This window comes from Colobus angolensis, unplaced genomic scaffold, assembly GCF_000951035.1.
Source record: "Colobus angolensis palliatus isolate OR3802 unplaced genomic scaffold, Cang.pa_1.0 Scaffold332, whole genome shotgun sequence".
Taxonomy (NCBI): domain Eukaryota; kingdom Metazoa; phylum Chordata; class Mammalia; order Primates; family Cercopithecidae; genus Colobus; species Colobus angolensis.
In genome coordinates, this window is record NW_012116622.1 from 2,954,260 (window position 1) to 2,973,512 (window position 19,253).

General features: G+C 40.1%; 1 protein-coding gene across 2 annotated transcripts in view; it reads left to right on the forward strand.

Moving 5' to 3' along the window:
• Positions 1-19,253, forward strand: part of FAT3 (FAT atypical cadherin 3) — a 557,781-nt gene that overhangs the window by 341,974 nt on the left and 196,554 nt on the right. For both annotated transcript variants that reach the window (XM_011952088.1, XM_011952087.1), the window contains exon 3: positions 10,955-11,016. In XM_011952088.1, coding sequence (XP_011807478.1) covers positions 10,955-11,016 — 62 coding nt within the window. The remainder of the gene's footprint in view (positions 1-10,954; positions 11,017-19,253) is intronic.

A 19,253-nucleotide genomic window follows, 5' to 3' on the forward strand; every position in this document is an offset into this window, starting at 1 on the left:
CTGACAGCATTCAAATCTTTCCATATGAGTTATATTTTTTCCAGATTTTAAAAATTGAGTTTCAAAACATCACTCCTACGTAAGGGGTCTTGTATAAATTATAGAGCAAAGATGATCTTAAAGGACTGCATGCCTACAAAGCACACATGCGTTTTCAAGACTGCACATTCTCTGAGTAGTTTGTACTTTATCCATCCTCCTGATTTTATCTGTCAGATGAAAACAGATGTAGAAACAAATCATTTGCAGTGACATGATTTCTAAGGGAAGTGCAATGGCTGTTTTCACACTTCAAGTGTGTCAGGAATTACAGAACTTTAGAGTGTTCATCTGAACAAAAAGAAACTTCAACTTTTAGTTGCCTGGTTATTAAATTTTCAGACATTTTGGGGGTTGAATAATCCAGATACAATAAGGTTTTCCTTTTTAATATAGGCTAGAAATAGCACCCCGGGGCTATTAGGGTTTTTAATAAAAATAAAATATAATACACTGCTTTTTGTAGATACTGTGTCTCTTTTTAAATCACATCTAAGTACAAGCCACCGTGCCAAGCACCTCAGCTTTATTGTTTCTAACGAAGCCTATGAGGAACCTAGTACTGTCCCCATTTCAGAGAAGATAAGACTGCGATCAGAGAAGTTATGTAAGTTTCCTTGTTCATACAGGTAAAAAAAAAAAAAAAATAGCAGAGCCAGGTTTTAGACTCAAGTTTACCATTTTTGTTAAGCTTCTGTCCCATTAATCTTTTTTTTTTTTTTTTTTTTTGAGGCGGAGTCTCGCTCTGTCGCCTGGACTGGAGTACAGTGGCCGGATCTCAGCTCACTGCAAGCTCCACCTCCCGGGTTTATGCCATTCTCCTGCCTCAGCCTCCGGAGTAGCTGGGACTGCAGGCGCCCGCCACCTCGCCCGGCTAGTTTTTTGTATTTTTTAGTAGAGATGGGGTTTCACTGTGTTAGCCAGGATGGTCTCGATCTCCTGACCTCATGATCCGCCCGTCTCGGCCTCCCAAAGTGCCTGTCCCGTTAATCTTAAATGGAGATTGGACATTTTGACTTTTCACAACTTCTCTGTCAGATTTTTATTAAACATTAAAGGCCCGGTACAAATACAGCTCATTCCTTTATCTTTTCTAATTGTATAATTCAGCATAAATCTTTCCTTCTTAAGGACACTCAAAGTTGTCTAGGGTGTGTGTTAGATCTTGCTTTGTACTGTAGTGATTTCCTACGTGTCTACCTCTCTCACTGGATTGTTAGTTTGATGAAAGAAAATATAGAGACTTATTGTTGTATCTTTTTTGTCTTTTGCCTTGTGTCCAAATGTGTTTTTGTGGGGAAGAGAAAGCATCTGTATAGAGGAGGTGTTCCACCTCTGCTAGGGAGATCTGGGTGGCCGGATGGGGCCAGGCAGTAAAAGAAAGTATGCCTGAATGAAGAAGTGAAATTATAGCTAATGGAAGCCAGTGTAGTAAGGGAAGACAGGACTTCCTGTCTTCCTTGCTAGGCATGCCTAGCATGCCTCCAATCTAAAGTCAAAACAGGCTGGGCAAGGTGACTCACACGCGGAATCCCAGCACTTTGGGAGACCTTGAGGCCAGGAATTTGAGACTGGTCTGGGCAACATAGTGAGACCACATCTCTACCAAAAAAAAAAAATTCACTAGCTGGGGATGATGATGCACCAGTAGTCTCAGCTACTTGGGAGGCTGAGTGGGGAGTATTGCCTGAGCCCAGGAGTTTCAGCCTGCAGAGCTATGATCATGCCACTGCACTCAGCCTGGGTGACACAGTGAGACCCTCTCTTTAAAAATTAATTAATTAATTAATAAGTAAAGTCCAAACAAACATGGTAACCACATAGTTTAGTCCTTTGGCAGAAGGATTCAGACCAGAACATCATAGAATTCAGATGATGGCATACAGGAGACTGTTCCTGGTGCCTCTATTTTATTGTCCTTTAAATTATTTTATTTCATAAAGTTGAGTGTTGTTGATGTTAGAAAAACTAGATATTTAGATAAGCCAATGAAAGTAATTACTATAACCCCATCATCCAGAAGATAACAACTAGATATACAGTGATTCTTACCCCTAGCTGAATGTTAGAATCACCTAGGAGAATTTTTTTTAAATCCCTATGCCTAGGCTTCACCCCATGCTAAATAATTCATAACCTCTGGGTGTGGGACTCTGACGTGAGTATTTTTTAAAACTCCCCAGGTGATTCCAGGGCACAGCCAAGTTTGAAAACCAAAAATGATCTAGAGTCAGTCATCTTAAAATTCTTGTGCATACATTATCTAGGTTTGGGGGGAGCCTACAAGTCTGCGTTTCTAAGCAGCTCCCATGATGCTAATGCATGCTATGCTTCAAGTAGCAAAAGTGTATATTATCCTCTCAATAAAATGTAACCATGCATGGACAAAGGGATTTTTTAAATCAGTAAGTCTTTGAACAGGTTACTTATACTGTGAGCCTCAGGTTCCTTATCTGTCAGATGACAGAGTTTGTATTAAATGTTTTAGAATTTTTACTGCCCAAATGTTTAGATGGGAAGGAAACAAAGTTAAACCACTGAACACATATGATACTCCAGGCACTGTTCTTAGAGCTGATAATAAGAATAGTATTATTTGGGCATGTAGTATGTGCCAGGAACCATGCTAAGCATTTTAATTATTTAATTTAATAAGCTTCATTATAGATGAGGAAGCTAAGTAACCTGCCCAAGGATATGCAGCTGCCTAGCAGTAGAACTGGGATGGGAAGCCAGGCAGTCTGATGCCAGAGCCTGAGTACTGCTAGCCAGTATACGACAATGCTTCCTGGGCTGGATAATCTCTAGGATCCATCTATATAGCGGAATTTAGATTGCCAGTCACTTATGCTTCTTTATTTTGATTATCCAATATTCAGAATTATGAAAAAAATCTTGGCAGAAAGTGAAAGGGGGAGAAGTGCGCCATATTGCACATCTGAGCATGCACATCAGTGGTATGTAAATAGCACCTAAAGATGGCATCGTTTCATACGACATCCTTCGTATTGGTTTACCATCTGTGGCTTAATTTCTCTGAAGAAATCCAATATGGCATTCAAGGTTTAACTTAATAGCCTAGAGACTTCTTCAGGTGCATAAATGCATCCTCATCTAGGCAGCATTGGAAGGCAGAACCAGAGGGCTCTGTGCAATTGGGAGGGAGAGCCATAGAGACTGGTGATGAGGAGAGGAATTGATGGAAGAACAGATGGGAGTGGGAAGTATCCAGGTATTCTGGTAAAATTAGGCATGTACACAGCATCTCTGGTTCTAACTGTATGAGTGTGTGCACATGCATGCATGCATGCATGTGTGCAGGAGGATGGCAAGACCACTGGGTACAGAAGAGGATCATACAGAGGAGGAGGACTTTGAAAGTATTGTCTACCATACAACATCATCTTCACTACTCCTTCCCTCATTGGCCCCACCTTACCTTTCACTCTGCTGACAAGTGGACTTGACTCAGATGCTTCTAATCAATCTAATATAGCAGTAGAGTTAGGAAGCAGGACTTGCCTGAACCTTAGAACCCTCCTTCCAGGCTGTGGGCAACTCCATCGGTCAACTAGGCCTGAAGGGAAGTTGCCAGGTCTGTGCCAGCCTCTACAGTTTTCCTCTGCAAGATGGCTTGTTCCCTTTGCTACCTGTAGCAGTTACAGAATCCTGAATCCAAAGGGAAAAGTATTTCTGGCAGAAAAATACTGCCTGGGATTTCCCTGCTGCTAAGACAGAATTCAGAAATGCCATCCATTGGCTTGCAAAGAAAGAAATGAAATGTGTCTATTACAGAAAACCAACAGCCATAAACCATGTTTGACCCACAGCATCTTCATACTTTGGTTTAAAATGTACCCTCACTTTTACAGTTTTAAAGCTTCTATTAGCTTCTCAGAAATCTCTATTTATAAAGAGAAGTCCAGCTTGCAGGCTTAAGCTCCATGGGTGATTTCCCCTGTCAACTTTTCTTAAGAAAATTTAATAGCAGCACCACGTGCTCAATTGAGCAACTCCAAGTCTTTACACCTGATGAAACAACCCTTACTTAAGAAGCATGTCTCGTGGGGGCAGTTTCCAGAATCCTTTTTTAACCCCCTTATAACTGATGTTGTAGCTCTTGTATATGTATTTTTTTCTTTCTGGTATTTTTTCTTCTCAAATAAATATCATCCAGTCTAAGAATACATATTACTTAGTTGTTTATTTTTTAAGGAAATGTGATACAAGTCTTCACTCCAACTTTAATTTTTCCTTTACTCCTGAAAGTTGAATTCACTATGCATGCATTTCATTTCTCTCCAAATTGAGTGCATAGCCTGATGTCCATATGTAAATACTGCAGGGAATATTTTAATGCTCCTTAGTGGACTGAAGGGAAAGAGGTGGAAATAGAGGTTCTAGAAATCAGAATCTTATAGAAGACCTCATAAATGTGGGAATAGCCAGTGTGTGTACTTTCCTATTTAAAAGCACATACTTATAGTTAACTGATATTTTTACTTTCCTCCTTTTGAGAAATGTGCATATGGATGTTTAATTTCATGTCATTTTTGTGGATAAATAAAAACTAGAACACAGCATGTATTGTTCCTGATTGGGTGACCCACCCAGGTCCTGCACTGCTGGGCTCAGGACCATTGAGAAGAACGTGTGCTCAGGGAATAAAGCAGGGAAGGAAGAAGACTAATGATCTTCTTGTAATATTCCTTATATTACTGTACATTCTTCACACTGAAAAGATGCATAGGACATTCCTAGATGAGGAAACTGAGGCCTAGAGAAGGAATCTTATTCCCTGTGATCTTATGACCAGTTACTGACAGAGCTGATTCTAGTACCCAGATCTCCTGGCCCCTAGACAGATGACTTTGCCAATGCCCCACATCTTCTGCTAGGGAGATAAAAGGGAAACACTGAAGAAGTTCCAGAGTTAGTTTTGTTTTTGGTTTAAGGGGTTTCATTTTTTTAAAGGCCGAGTCCTCTCTCTCTCACCCAGGCTGGAGTGCAGTGACGTACGTAATCATAGCTCAATGTAACCTCAAATTCCTGGGCTCAAGCCATCCTCCCACTTCAGCCTCCTAAGTAGCTGGAACTATAGGTGCCTGTCTAATTATTATTATTAAAGAGACAGGGTCTTGCCATGTTACCCAGGCTGGTCTCATACTCCTGGCCTCAAGCAGTCCTCCTGCCTTAGCCTGTCAAAGCATGGGGACACCATACCTGGCCAAGAGTTCCTGGTTTTGAATTGTGGTATAGTCATTGGTGACCTCAGGCAAGTTTATTTAACTGTTTCCTCCTACAAATGGAATTAAAATAATTCCAATTTCTCTGAAATTTCAGAGTTAAGAGGAAAAATTATAGTTGTGGTAAAGGCATGTATTAGGTTTGTTTTTTTATAAAACAACTATGTGATGTATATTCTTAGACTATACGATATCTGACTATTGTGAGATAAAATGAGATTATGTATATGAACTGTTTAATGTAGTGCTTGATACATATTCACTACTCAATAAATATTGGATACAACTATATTATTATTTTTCTATTTTTCTCCCTAAATTAGGTAGAAATCAGGATGGGAGAGAACAATGGAATGGCCACAAATCCTTTGTGTATAAGATTAAAGATTAAAAATATTTCATTGGCAGCTGAAAAATTTTTTTAAAAGGCTATCAGGAATTGCTCTGATGACCTCCACAAACAGGAAAACATTAAAGTTATTCAAAGGATAGAGGAGAGCATTCACACAGCTTTAACACCAATGCATTGGAACCATTATGGCCACTCTGTAAAATAAAATGACATTGAGAGTTCTGGAAGACTACATCCACATCACCTTCATTCAGATAAATTTTGCTTGGTACCTACAATGTGCCAGTTTCTGTGTTAAACACCAGGAATACAGCATAAATAAGATTTATTCACCACCTTTTTCCTTGTGCCCTATTAGGCAAGACTGACTCTTTAGGAAATAATTAGAGCAAAATGTTGTGTGCTGCAAAAGTAGTATTTTATTCAAAAATTGAGGAGGCATTGATCTAGGTTGTGGGCTTAGTTGTGTTTGAAGACCCAAAGCCTTTGCCTTCTGCAACTGTAGTCTAGATGGAGATTCAGATGATAAATGAATTAATTACATGCAACATGCCAGGTAAGGGAAGGTCTGAGAGGGCTTCACATAGAAAGTAACAACTGAACTGTCTGGAAGGATGTTGAATGGTTTACCAGATAGCTGGGTACAGACATGAAGAAGTGAGAAGCATAGGAAATGGGATGTGAAAAACACAGAGGAAAGAGTTAATTGTCGCTCACAGAGCTGATAATTCTAGTTGTATTTTTAAAACACCAAACCCAGCTTCCCACAGTCTTGCAGAATTATGCTGAAACAGCTAAGACCTGCACTGCTTCAAGTAGCACTTAAAGAAAACGTGAATGTCATGGCAGCAGATTACACAGCTGTGACCCAGGATATGCACAGGCAGAAAAATCAGGGAAAAGGTGTCATCCTTAAAAGTATCACTTCTCTGACCACAACTGCTTAGAACATTTTGAGTTCTCTTTCAAACAGGCAGCCACATTTTCATGCTCAGGCTGTTTCTCAGAGAGAGAGGTCATTAGATTCTTCCATCTCCATAACAAAAAATCAAAAGCAGCCATTTTTAAGTAATTGCACAGTTCCAGCCATATGTCTCCCCCACCCCTTATTGAGTATCATTCACTTAGGACTGGCGTACTTCCCCTCCTAAATTGGAGGTTTGCATATGTAATTATATCAAATGATGTGTTTGTTTATATCTCCAAACCACATTCAAAAGCTTGCCTATGATTTATCTTTGAAATTCAATTTCATCATGTCAGTCCCCAATTTACTGTGCCCAGTGGGTCTACAGTTATATATGTAATGCACACACACCTCTGTTGTATAGATTACAGAATGGGGTTGCCTTCCCCAGTGATGAGTCACAGTGGTTGAGGAGGGAGGTTGCTCTGTTTTGTCTTGTTCTCTATTCTATTTTGTCTTGTTCTCTATTGTCTTGTTGTCTTATTCTCTATTTGTTCCAAATGCATTCAGCTACAACAAAGTTATTATAAATGAAGGGGCAGCATTGGTCATTTTAACTAATTCCTCTGGGCCAGGAAGGATGGCTCACTGCATTCTTTTCTGACTGTAAAAAATGGCAGTGCTGCTGAGGTGCCGTAGCTCATCATAAGAAGGTACTTTGAGCAGTAGGAAAGCTTTTACACCTTAGTGGTTTAGCTGACCCTGGCTTGATAACAAGATTTATTTTATCAAGATTTTGATAACAAGATGTATTTATTTATTTTCAACTGCAAATAACTACCAGTTGTTGCTGTAACTGTAAAATTGCAATGTTTCCATGTTCCAGATTCCAATGGACAAGCCCAATCAACTCTATTCATTTCAACCCTTCTTCATGCCTGAGGCCTAAACTAACTAACCCATTCATTCATTCATTCATTCAAATATTTTTAAGAGCCTACCTTTTCCAAATATAAAAGACTTATTAAAACCTTAAAGTCAGAGTTTATGATTTTCTAGTGGTTTTTCTAACAGCTTTATTAGTATATAATTTGCATGCAGTAAACTTCACCCATTTAAAGGATACAATTTAATTGTCTTCAGAATATTTACAGAATTGTGCAACCATCACCATAGTCTGTAATTTTAGAGCATTTTTATCCCTTCAAAAAGAAACCTTGTACCCATTAGCAAACAGACACCCCCTATCCCCATACCCCCTCATCTGATTTCCTACCAATTTCCACTTTTAACTTACATTTTATTTCTTGCCTTTTATTTCATATCTGTGAAAATAAAGGTGGTAGAAGCCAAGAGAACTGTAACCAGCGGAGGCTTTCCTGTGTCTTTTTACTCCAGAAACAGAAACTGCTTGTCTTCCTCACAGCTCCAAGTTCACTGTTGTGTATGTTGTTTCAGACTTTTCAGGAAGCCTGTCTCTCTCTATGGGCTGATCAATATGTGAGAAACACATCCAGGTGAAGGTATGAAGGTGAAGGGGACCCTGCAGCTCTCCCAATTACATGTGGGCATTGTGAAAACAAGTGAATGTCCTAAAGAATTGCCCTAAGAATCATCAGGAGAGGAAGCTGACCTCCCTCTTCCCTGTGCACAGCCACACCACAGTGGGCTGTGGGCTGTGGCCATGTGACCCTGGGCAAGGAGCACCTGTGATGATAGTGAGTCCCCAGGGGAACAGAGGGCAAAGGGGTCCTGGTCTTTTGTGGCTGAAAGAGCAGCAGGGTGAAGGCCAACAGCCGTTTGACTCATTTATAGCCTCAATATAACAAGCATATCTCATTCCTATTGTGGACTCTAATAGAGGAGCCCCCACACAGGAGAGGAGAGGCTCCATGAAAGCTTCCCCTGACTTGTGAGAAGAGAGTTACTCCCCACTTTGAAAGAGCCTCTGTGACATATGACCTTGTCCAATAGAATGGCCCAGAAATGAAGGTGTCAGATGTATGTGTTAGACATCCACTGGGGTGACCACACAGACCCTCTGTCAATGTGACTCAGAGCGCTGTGCTGCCCTTTATTCCTCTCCTCACCTCCCCCGAGCAGGCACTCACAGGCTGTCTCCATCACCCCACCCCACACCCACACACACTGAGCCCAATGTTCTGATCGAGATGCTAGAGCAGCTGAGTCTATTTCATTCTTGGGCATGTCTGGTCAGAAGAAGTAAGGTCAATAAAAAGTCACAGTGAGATTCAGTGAAAGATAGTAGAATTGGATAGCACCTTTCTCTTAGAATAAGAGGACCATCACCGGCCTCATCCCAAGAGATTCTGATAGAGTAAATGAGGGATGGAGCAGGGAGACAAAATCCATGTTTTTGATGTTTCCCTGGTGATTCTGATGGTCAGCTAAGGAAGGAAAGTCACTGATCCTCCTTGACCTTCCTGGTGGCAGTCTTTCCTCCTTAATCTCTGACAGTAGCTCTTCACATCCAAGAGTGCCTAGCATTGCTCATTCACACAGAGGAACTCTACAAACTTTATGAGTACACATGTCACACAAACTTTTCCCACCACAAATACACCCTCCACACACAAAACAATACCCTCTTAAACACATTCCAAGTCTGTAGCAAAACTGAAGCATAAAATACAATGGATCTCTTCCAGAGCAACTTTTCATTAACTAAGCGTTAAAGAGTTCCTATTCTTTGTTCTAGGTGAGGAACTAGGTAGGCATCAGTTTCCGAATCAAAAGACAGGCCCTTCTCATGAAGTAACTCTGTCAATTTGTCTAGCGGGGAAATACAGACATGTGAACAAAGGATTCTAGTATAAGGCAGAGATCAATAATGGAGAGCACCGCTTACATGAGGGCAGAGCAGATGGCTACCTAGCCCTGTTAAACAGGGTCAGCAAAGGCTAACATCTGAGCTAAAAATAAAAAATCTAGCTCAGTGTAGAAATGTACAGCTTGGGTGAATATAATTAATAATAGTTTATTGTACACTTCAAGATTGCTAATAAATTTCAAATGTCCTCACCACAAAAAAATGGTAAGTATTGTAGGTGATGGATGTGTTAATTGACTTGATTTAGTTATTTCACATGGTATGCTTGAATCATAAGCTCATTTTCTACCATATATATTTTTTCAATATGTTTCAATATATCTATATTTTCAATAAAAAAGATAAAGAAAAAAAATCTGTGGGGCACATTCCAGAATGAATTCATGGAAAGTCAGATCATTTGTGCACTGGAAACACAGGTTTTCCTCCTGTGTTTAGTGTGGAGGTGGAGAGGAGGGGCTAGCTTGTAAACAGCCATGTTACTCAGAGTGGGATATTATTTCGAAGGCCGTGGGGAGCCATTTAATTTCCTGTGGTCTCTTCTTGGCTTTCTCTAAAATCTGTGTGCTCCCACCCACCACTTCTATATAAGACAGAAGCTTGAGGTCAAGAGCTCTTTCACAGCCCCTGGAAATACCTTTCCACATTGCACCTACCTCACCAGCACTGGGACAGGCTTTTCATATGATTTTTCTCTGTTCCTCCATTGTCCATCAGCATATACCAGGAAAACAGCCCACCCCATATTCTCTTTAGGGACATCGTGGAATCAAGAAATGGAAAATAAATTTGACCTCCTAATTGCCATTTGACAAAAGGAGTAATAAAACCTGCAAAAGACAAATTGGTGCAATAAGCTGAGAGGCCTTGAAGGTTTTGTCTTCTCATTTTCTTTTCTTTGTCTTTATACTCAAAGGGGTGATTCACTTATGAGAAACACCATTGGAAGAAAAGATAGATATTTTTAATGTGGAACTTATTTTGTATAAAGATTCAAACACATAAAACAATGATAAAATTACAGCATGAGATCTTTGGTGTGTAAGTTATTAAATCTGAAATAATTATGTGTATAAGTAGCAATTACAGAAATAACCTTCTTTGTCAAGTATAGCAAAAATTATATGTGCATATAAAAGTTAAGTAAGAAAGTACTGTTTCATAGCCTGAATCTAATCAGCATAAACAACCTATTAATTGTTCAGGAACTCTAAAATCTTTAATGAGGTTTCTACTGTAGAATATCAGTCATATGCAAATGAATCATTGGAACTCTTCATTATCAGAAAAACAGAAGTTCTTTAGTGAGTTTTTACATCCCCAAAGTAATTACAGTATGCCAACTGTGGTAGATAGGCCAAAACAATTTTTCAGGTTTTCTTTGTAAATTTTACTTTCTTTTAAGAATGATTCTTGAGACCCTTCTGATTGTCATGGGGGATTGGAAAGTTACAGTTTCATACCACTTTTGCTTTTCCTTTAACTGGACTTGTTTCCCCACACTCAGTAAGCTGTTTGCCCCAGATATTTAAAAGTCAAATATTCTCATTTCTACACAGGTCTGATTACAACAACTTCAAGGAAATTGGATCGAGAACAGCAGGCAGAACATTTTCTGGAGGTAAGCGCATAGAGGGACCTGGAATTCATTAAACCTGACTTTCACTAAACTTCTTTAACCTTCAACATAAAGTATACCTTCAATATATTTGAACAGTGGATATCAAAGTGAAGATATTTCTCTTGGGCTGCTATGTTCTGAATTTAGGGATTTCTAGTGTGTTCTTCTCAAGATGCTCCTGTGTGCTGAGCCAGGGTGGTAGAGCAGCCTTTGCCTTTTGCTGAAGACAATGGTGTATCATCATCTCTGCCTTGACTTCAGGCCCTCGTGTCAATAATCAGAAAAGAAAGTTCAAGAGCAGAGCCCTGTGAGCCACTGGGGCCACAGATGTAAAAAGAGAAAGAATGTAAGTGCACCATTTATGAGGAAGCTTTGCTTTCCTCTTTTCTTTTCTTGGGGAAAGAACCGAGAGAAAGCTGCTGGTTGAGTCACTGCCAGAGATGACTATTGCTGAAACCATAAAATGGACTCCTTTAATTCATTAAGACAGAAACTGCAGCAAAATAAACTCTAAAAGCGTTATTTCTGGAGAGAGAATAAAAAGCTATGAGATGAGAAAATAAATATGAAAGAGCTTTGCAGAATGTTCTTTCTTTAAGTATCAAGTGTCTTTATTGGGACGCTTGAAGCCTGGGTAGTTTGTATGACACCATGATTTAATTGTGACGGTGTGATATGAAACAGATGACAATGCTTAGGAACTGAAGGCTTTGTTAAGGGTTTATAATGTGTCTACGCTTCTAAAATAATCTTTTATTTCCTAAGAATCACTTTCTGGAATCCACCACCCCTCCTAACACACATACAAACACACATACACACACACACACACACACACGCACGTGCACACACACACTTCATATCTTATGATAGAATCTCTTCTGGTCTCCTCTAAATTAGCTCACCAGTCTTGATTTATTTAAAGAACACTGGACTAGGAATCAGGCTACCTGGGTCTTGAAGCTGTCCTGCTGTGAATAGCTTGAAGCTATTTAATTGCCTTGAACTTTAGTTTCCCCTACTATGAAATTTGGCAAACAATTACAATCCCTTATACCTCAAAAGATCACTCTTAGGATCAAACCTTCTATTTTGTATCAAAGTATTTTTAAAACTCTTAAAGCATTACATATAATAAAGGATTATTATTATTATTATCATCATCATACAACACTATGATAATCCTTTTAAAACATTACTATCATCTCATAAAGATAAAAGACTCCAGGCTGCCAAAAAAAATAATTATAGTAATTCTTTTTTCAAAATCCTATTAACAGGCTGCACTACCTACCTGGTCCAGAACTTAAGTACATTTGCCAGAAAAATAAGACCTTATATTATATTCATGGGGTTCTTTCCTTTCCAGAAGACAGTCCAGGACACCTGGAGAGGCTGTGTTCTTAGACAGTTGAACCCATTACTTCCCAGAAGGAAGCAGGAAGGGTATCTCATTATCTGAGGAGTCTGGCTGAGATCACTTACTGCCCGGTCCCTTGCAAGGTGGTCTCTGTCATCAGGAGGTTTGTGGTGCAGTGTGACTGTCACAGGATGGATCTATAGTAGAACAAAGAGGAAGAATATTTTCCAAGCATTTGAATTCACTCCCCAAAAGAACCCTGAATGGATTCACATCCTTTACAGACTTACATAAATACTGAGTAGTGTTTTAGTACCTTGGACTAACACAGATTGGGATCTAGAATATCATTGATCAGTACAAGTTGAGTACCCCTTATCCAAAATGCTTGCGATGGGATGGGGAGTATGAAGAGAAGTTAATAAATTAGTACAAACATATAGTGTGATACAACACATAAGACTCAGTATTAAATAGATCATTCAGGTGACTAGAGTTTATAATAATCTATTGCATATTTCAAATAGCTAGAAGAGAAGAATTAGAATGGTTCTAGCATAAAGCATTAGCAAATGCTTAAGATGATAGATAACCCAAGTACACTGCTTTGATCTTCACAAGTACATGAATGTATTAAATTATCGCATGTACCCTGAAACTATATACATCTATTATGCATTGTTATAAAAAATAATTTTAAAAATGCTTGGGACTCTAAATGTTTGGTATTTTGGAATATTTTCAGTATTCTTAGTTGAACATCCCTAATTCAAAACTCCAAAATTCAAAATGTTCCATTCATCATTTCCTTTGAGCATCATGTTGGCCCTCAAGAACTTTCAGATTTTTGAGCATTTTGGAATTTGGGTTTTCACATTAGGGCTATTCAACTTGTATCTGATATCATCTGCATAGGGAAGTAGGACAGCATAGCAATGAACAACTTTATAGGGCTGTTGGGAGATTAAAATATAAAATACATGTAAAACATCCGGTCCAGTATCTGGTGCTAAATAGGTGCTTAGTAAAGTGTGGTTATCATTGTTAATTGTTGTGGTTTTAAGTATTATCACATGATGACATAATATTAGAAGCTTTCTAAAGATTTAACAGCACCGCTCCACTCCAGGAAAGATAGAAGCTCCAGATCACTGAAATGCAGAAGGAGCCCCAGGTAGCAAGCCCTGTACTCACTCCATGTACCAGGGACTGCCCTAAGTCCGGGGGACACAAAGTGAACAGGAAGGATGGGGAAGCACATGGAAATGAATAAGTGCTGTAACTTCAGAAAGAAGCTCTCTGAAGCCACTAAAAGAAGGTTCCATGATAGTGCCTGAAAGTTGGGGTGGTGGTGGTGACAGGCAACATTCAGTAGACTAGTTAGGAGGGCTTGTTTGACGTGGCATTTAATGACATGATGTTAAGATTCTGTTCAAGAAATAGAATCAAGACCACTGTGATGAACAGTGTAAAGGCAGGGTGAGAATGGGAGGGCAGGGGTTATAGGAAAGCGGGTTGGAAAGGCAAACAGAGGGGACTGTGGTAAGGATTTTGAATTTTTCCTGAATGCAATGGAAAGGCTTTAAGCAGGTATGACATGATGTGACTGCCATCATAAGTGATGGCTGACTGCCTTGGTGGGCAGAGACAGGCTTGGGGTAGGGGTCGAGGATGACCAGTGGCAGCAGGGAAATGTGGGAAGCTTTTATAGAGATCCAGGTGAGAGATGATGGTGGTTTGAATGAGGGTGAGGGCAGTGGGTCAAACAGGTCTAACACAAATCCTGTCATGATTTCAGCTAGCAACAGCACACTGGCTTTTCTGTGGTCTTTAGAGTGAAGACATTTAAAACCACAGGTCATCAGAAACATACCAACTTGCCCTCCAGCAGCCTCGTTGTCCTACCCAGCTCCCAGGCTCGCCACACACACAGTTTCATTTAGTAAATCTGCTAAGGCTTTCAGAAACCAGTTCAATCTCAATCTCTCTCTCCCTCTGTCCTCTCTCTCTCTTTTTCTCTGTCTTACGCACACTGTCGTACTCTCATTCTCTAAAATTGTGCAATTTTGGCCACATTTTTTCTTCTATATGACATTGCTGCAGGAGTTTGAACAACATTTCTTTGTTTTTTTTCCTAAATAGACCATAGAAGGAATGTTACTTTAACTTAGTCCTGCAAAAAATAAGTGAAATGATATCACTGAGAATGTAGAATAGAGTTGTCTGTTATACACAAAATTTTGAAACTGCTGATATATTTTGTGACTTGTAAGGCCTAGGTGTGGGTAATTAACCTCCTGGAGAGCATTTAATTGCCCAGATAACCTTATACGCCTCTTAAACTCATATTAACCTTCTGGCTCTATTTCATATCTGTCCTTCCCAATAAAATAAAATTGACTCTTCTTGAAAGGACCCATTTAGAAGCTGACCTGGCAGGTACACTGCTGAATAGATAACCAGGAGGACAGTAATGATTTGTTGGTAGTTTGCTATCCCTGTGGTAGAAGGCACTTTACTTGTATACTGCTGACACTCCATCTATACATTGGTTTAAGATATTTAGCTTAATGGTGTATGGGCTGCAAGGATTTTCCAGTCTGTAGAGCATTTGCCTAAAATCTGTTACTATAAAAGGAGGGTTGTCATTATCAGAATCCAAAGACTTGCTAAAGCAACAAGAGCAGCAAAGAACTGTAGGCAAATTCACAAGTACAGCTTATACTTCTTCAGTGAATTCTAAGTGTTAACTCTTGCCTGGTTTGGAAGTCTGTTATGTGAAAATATTGGCTTGATCTTCTCTTCCTACCATAAAATGCAAAAATAAAGAATTTTTAGCTCATTTGTTCAAAGTCATATACCTTCCTTGATACCCAGTTATGATTATAGTGGAGATAGAAGACTAATTCCAGCATACAGATGCTGAGAGTTGATAATGGACACGTAAATGAAACAGTGAATTAACGTTTTAGTTTGTTGGTTGTGACTTTAGCCCTGATTACTTCATTATCAGAGAAGGCAGCTGTGAAATAGGAAATAAATGCACTAGCTCTTTCTTATTATATAATCACTTGTATGGATTGTGGTTTTTTTGTTGTTTTGGGTGGGTGCTTTGGATTTTCTTTCCTTTTTTTTTTTTACCTATGAGATGTTTACGCTCCCTGTGGGCATGCAACTTGATTTATCAAGACAGTGAATTAAGGTAGTGTGGGAAAGCTCAAACGTTAAATTCAGGTGTGCCTGTAATTGTATTTTGGTACTGTTCACAGAGCTTAGATGGGCTATTGAACTTCTCTGGGTCCCCTTTCTCTCATCTGTAAAGTGGGGATAACAATTCCTACCATAGGGTTGGTATAAAGAGTAGATTAAATGACAGGTGAATCGTGCTCAGGATGCCGTCTGTTAGACAGTACATGTTCCATGAATGGTAGCCATTGTCAGCACAGAATGTCTTACTCATCTCTGTATTCAAGCATCTGTTTGGCACCCAGGAAACAAGGGATGCTCAATAAGTGTGTGAATGAATGCTTACATTAAGATACGTTATTTTACTCCTAAATGAGACCTTGAAGGGGAGAGAATTAACATGCAGGAAAGAGCATGGACGTAGAGACAGAAAGCAGGCATGCTCGGCTTCTTTTCATCTGCATGAGCGTTGCCAAGTTAAATTAACTTTGATCCTCCTTTTCTTCATCTGGAAAATGGGGTTAATAAACTTGCCTCACAAACTGCATAGAAGGCCTGGCACACAAAGACGCCAGTTGCCTATTGCTTGTCCTTTCCCTCTTTTCCATCTCCTTCCTCCTCCCCTTGTCCTCCACAAACACACTGCCAGTTCCCTTTCTTTTCCTGGACTGGCTCCAGCAGTTTGAAAAGCTTATAGCACTTCGATTATTCTTAAAAGATACATCTACTTAAATAATCCTATAGTCCTGGCTTAATTATGTGTAAATCTTTATCTTGCTTGCTGAAGAGTATTATTTGCCTCCGTTTTGATCTTGAAATGCTTTTCTGTTCAGGGCTGGATGGTTCTGATAAAAGTCTCCCAAAGAGAACACAGAGAGTGTTTTATTTGCAAATCAAAAAAAAAAAAAAATTGAAAAGAAGATGACAAGGCCCAGTAACCAGTGTAAAGACAGTGGATGAGAAATTATGTCATATGTATGCATAGAACTTAGAATAGCCCAGAGAATGTGGTTAAATGTAATAGTGAAGTCAGTATAAATAACAGATTACAAAGGAATAGGCTGGATCCACAGGAATGTATATTATTTGATATCTGTCTTTTTTAACAAACTCATTCATTGTCCTCTGTAACATACAACTCATGTGAGTATTTTTTCTTCCAGTCTGAAGTTCTCATCCCTTTTTATAGTTTTATTTTCTGAGGGAAAAAATGTTGCTGTTTATTAAGTTTTTATAACGTTTTCTCTTGCCTTAGGATGCAAACTGATTTCTTTGGTGAGAGTACACCCTTAGCAGTTTCTTACTTTGGTAAAGCATCTGCTTTTAAAATAATGATAATTTCTGGTGGAGAAGAACTGCAGGCTCATTTCAACCCATTAAACAGTCCATAGTTTCATAATTTAACTTCAAGAAAAATGGAAGTTTCTCTCTTTAGGCGTCTCTTTCTGCCACCCTCAGAAAACTCTGCAGGAAGTATCCATGGGCCCTCAAAAAATGGTATGTCTGTGCATAAAAATAGCAGCATGAAGCAGGCATCAGCGTCAGAAGGAGAGTTGATAACACCTTCTGTGCTCCGGAGCTCCCAGGAGGCACCACACGCAATTAATGCTTTGTGACACAGCTTCTGACCTCTTTCCACTCACTCCTTCCATTCTCTCATTTGTTCACATTGTTATTCTTATTGTATCAACCTCGATAAAGTTGATATCCACTCTTTCTGTTTTTACTTCCTTTCATGAAAGCTTTATCAAATGCCTGTTCAAGGCCTGGCATTGGGCCAAGTACCAAGGTTTTCTTCTTGAAATTGGTGTGTTTTTCCCACTGGACATTTTTTCCTTTGACTTTCAGAGTAAGGTCTCCTAGAGTACTAAACTGCAGATCAAGCAGGGAGCTACTTTTGTTAGCTGCTGTCTTGGCATTGAGAAACTGTTATTAATTCATATATTCCCAACTGTGCTCTCACATTATATAGATACAGAAACTGAGACCTAGAAAAGAGGAGAGCAATCCAAGGTCATACAGCTACTTGATGGCAGTGGCCAGGATAGGTCTTTCTCTCTTTATGGAACAAATATGGCTACCAATATCCATCAGCTTATTGAAATGTGGAAAATTGAATCATCTTTTCTCACTCTCATTTTGTAATAAGGGATTGATCCAGGTGTCAAGTTAACCCAGCCTCAAGGATCCGTCTGTATGCATCTGAAAAGAGCAGGTTTTCTCTCATACTCTGGTTGTCCATCCACCACCCCCTCAGCTAATCCTCAGAGCCTGGTACTCTGGCCTGCCTCATCCACGCAGCTCTGAACAAGACTCACTCTGCTGCTGGGCTGTGCCCTGAGCTCCAGGACCGAGCCCGTCTGCGAGGACGCTGTGTCCACATGGTGGGTACCAGCTTGTACTCAGCAGAGGAGTAACTGTAAAACATGTATTATGGGCTGAATTGTGCACCACCCCCCACCACCAAAATCCATGTGTTCAAATCCTAACCTCTAGTACCTCAGAATGTGACTGGATTTGGAAAGAAGAGCCTTTAAAGAGGTCATTAAATTAAAATGAGGTCATTGGAGAGAGCCCTAATCCAATATGACTGACTAATGTCCTTATAAGAGGAGGAAATTTGGACACAGATATGTACAGAGGGAAGGCCATTTGAAGAGACAGAGAGAAGACAGCTGTCTGTACAAGCCAAGGAGAGAGGTGTTGTAAGAAACCAAGCCCTGTCAATACCTTCTCAGATTCCTAGCCCCCAGAACTATGAAAAAACAAATTTCTGTCATTTCAGGCACTTTAGTCTGTGTTCCTTGGTTATGCAGCCCTAGCAGACCAGTAAGCAGCCAGATTTCATCGACTGGCCTGCCCCTGCCCCTCCTCACACCACCACCTCACAAGGCTATGCAAATGAATCAGACTTTATTAGGGACTGCAGCAACTACAGCTCCATCTAAATTTGAGGGTTCCCGTGCTTCATGCTCCATATCCCAAGGGAGAATTATCTCCCAAGTTAAAACTCTCTGCAGAAGGCCCTCTTGTGGCATAGACGGGTTTCTAACTCCTTCCCTGCCTTCAAGTTTCTAGCTTCCTGAGTGCCTCCTTCCTCCATTCTTCTCAGTGAGTGTTGCCAGCATACCTTTCTCAGAAATCCCAGTGCTTTACCCACAAGAATGCTTCTTGCTGAGGAACAAACCCCTCCTCAGCAGGAGATTTTTCTAAATTCATGTCATTCTTTTTTTTTTTTTTTTAGACGGAGTCTTGCTCTGTCACCCAGGCTGGAGTGCAGTGACGGGGTGATCTCGGCTCACTGCATGCTCCGCTTCCCGGGTTCACACCATTCTTCAGCCTCAGCCTCTGGAGTAGCTGGGATTACAGGCGCGTGCCACCACGGCCGGCTAATTTTTGTATTTTTAGTAGAGACGGGGTTTCACCATGTTGGCCAGGATGGTCTCGATCTCCTGACCTCGGGATCCGCCCGCCTCGGCCTCCCAAAGTGCTGGGATTACAGGCGTGAGCCACCACGCCTGGCCTCATGTCATTCTTAAATAATCCCCCCAAAAGGTTATAGTAGACTAGTTAGGGATAGCCATTGACATTCCAAGTCTAGCTAAACAAGGAGTGGTGATGGTGGTGGTGTGATGGTGGTGGTGATGATGGTGGTGTGATGGTGGTGGTGTGATGGTGGTGTGATGGTGGT